The sequence below is a fragment of the Octopus bimaculoides genome, unplaced genomic scaffold (assembly GCF_001194135.2).
Source record: "Octopus bimaculoides isolate UCB-OBI-ISO-001 unplaced genomic scaffold, ASM119413v2 Scaffold_60039, whole genome shotgun sequence".
Classification (NCBI taxonomy): Eukaryota; Metazoa; Mollusca; class Cephalopoda; order Octopoda; family Octopodidae; genus Octopus; species Octopus bimaculoides.
Window position 1 is genome coordinate 1 of NW_026300026.1, and position 1413 is coordinate 1413.

At 44.0% G+C, this 1413-nt stretch overlaps 1 protein-coding gene across 1 annotated transcript; it reads right to left on the bottom strand.

Moving 5' to 3' along the window:
• Positions 1–45: 45 nt before the first annotated feature.
• Positions 46–526, bottom strand: LOC106876576 (C-C chemokine receptor type 8; the record flags this gene model as incomplete). The annotated part of the gene is made up of 1 exon (XM_014925179.1): positions 46–526. A coding segment is annotated over exon 1 (481 nt), but the record flags the coding sequence as incomplete, so codon positions are not given.
• Positions 527–1413: the final 887 nt, after the last annotated feature.

Sequence of the window (1413 nt, forward strand, 5' to 3'; positions counted from 1 at the left end):
AAGATGGATAGATAGATCAAGATGGATAGATAGACAACGACTTACCTTGCAAGTAACGTATCATCACGCACATGGCAGTTCCGAAGATGAAATTCCTCAAAAGAAACGGCACCAAGGTAAATGGCATACAAAACACGGCCAGGAGTAAGTCACTGACGGCCAAATTGAAGAGGAAAACATTTGTGACAGTCCGGAGCCGTTTGTTCTGTACGAGGGTAAGAATGACCAAGCAGTTACCCGATATGGCCGACAGGAAGATTAACAGGTAGAAGGTGACCAAAACCGCTTGTAAAGTGTACAGCGTGTCGGCCGACTCGGGTGACTTGATGATGAGGCGGCGGTTGATGAGAGACGGGAAAGCAGGTGAGGAGAAAGAGGAAGGATAGTAGAGGGGAGATAATGACGAGATTGAAGTTGAAGGTGATGGTGGTGTTGGTGGTGGTGTTGAGGTTGCGGTTAGCGTTGTTGGTGATAGCGATGATGATGATGATGGTGCAGACGGTGGACTAGGATAGAACAGGTCCATTATAGAAATGGCACTGCTTTCAGGCATGCCAAGCGTGTGTTGCCGCTGTCCTGTTCTAGTGGTACTTCTTAGTGTTGCTGCTGTTGTGGTGGTGGTGGGGTATTTTCTTCCGCGTTCACGCACAGGAAGGCAATCGAGAACGAGAAACTTGGACTAACACTTAGGATTATCATGTTATTCATATATTAAATGTTATTCCACTTAAGTCAACAATACAAAGTCCTTACATAGTTCTTTCCTGAAGTATTGCAATTCGCACGAGGATGAAACTGTAATCTTTCTCTTTCTCTCTCACCCTTTCTGTCTATCTATCTATCTATCTATCGATCTATCTACCTATCTATCTATCTATCTATTTATCTATCTATCTATCTACCTATCTATCTATCTATCTATCTACCTATCTATCTGTCTATCTATCTGCTTGTCTCTCTTAAGGAACTGTCATCTTGTCAAAAACCATTCCTATCAAGCTGTGACCATTCGGCGTTTAGCCCTCCTTGCATATGTCACAGACTACCTCGGCTCACGTTATCCAACATGCCTTCTTCTCTTCCCCTTTAAAAGCAGTAAGATATGAATTTGAAAAGATTTTGGCTGCTATTTCTTGACAGGTTGCACGGTTCCGTAAACACTCCGGTAAGTTCCCGCTGTTACTGCTGCTGCTGCTGTTGTATCTGCTGCTTCTGTTGTTATTGTTCTGTGAGAGAGAGAGAGAGAGGGGGGGAAGGCAAGAACTCCCTCTGTAAACTGTGCCAACTTTCTGCTGCTTTCTGCTTCCTATGAAGCCGGATACTTCAACAGCAACAACAGAAACATCACCGCCATCCTTACTACTACCACTACTACTACCACTACCACTACTACTACTTCTACTACTACTACTA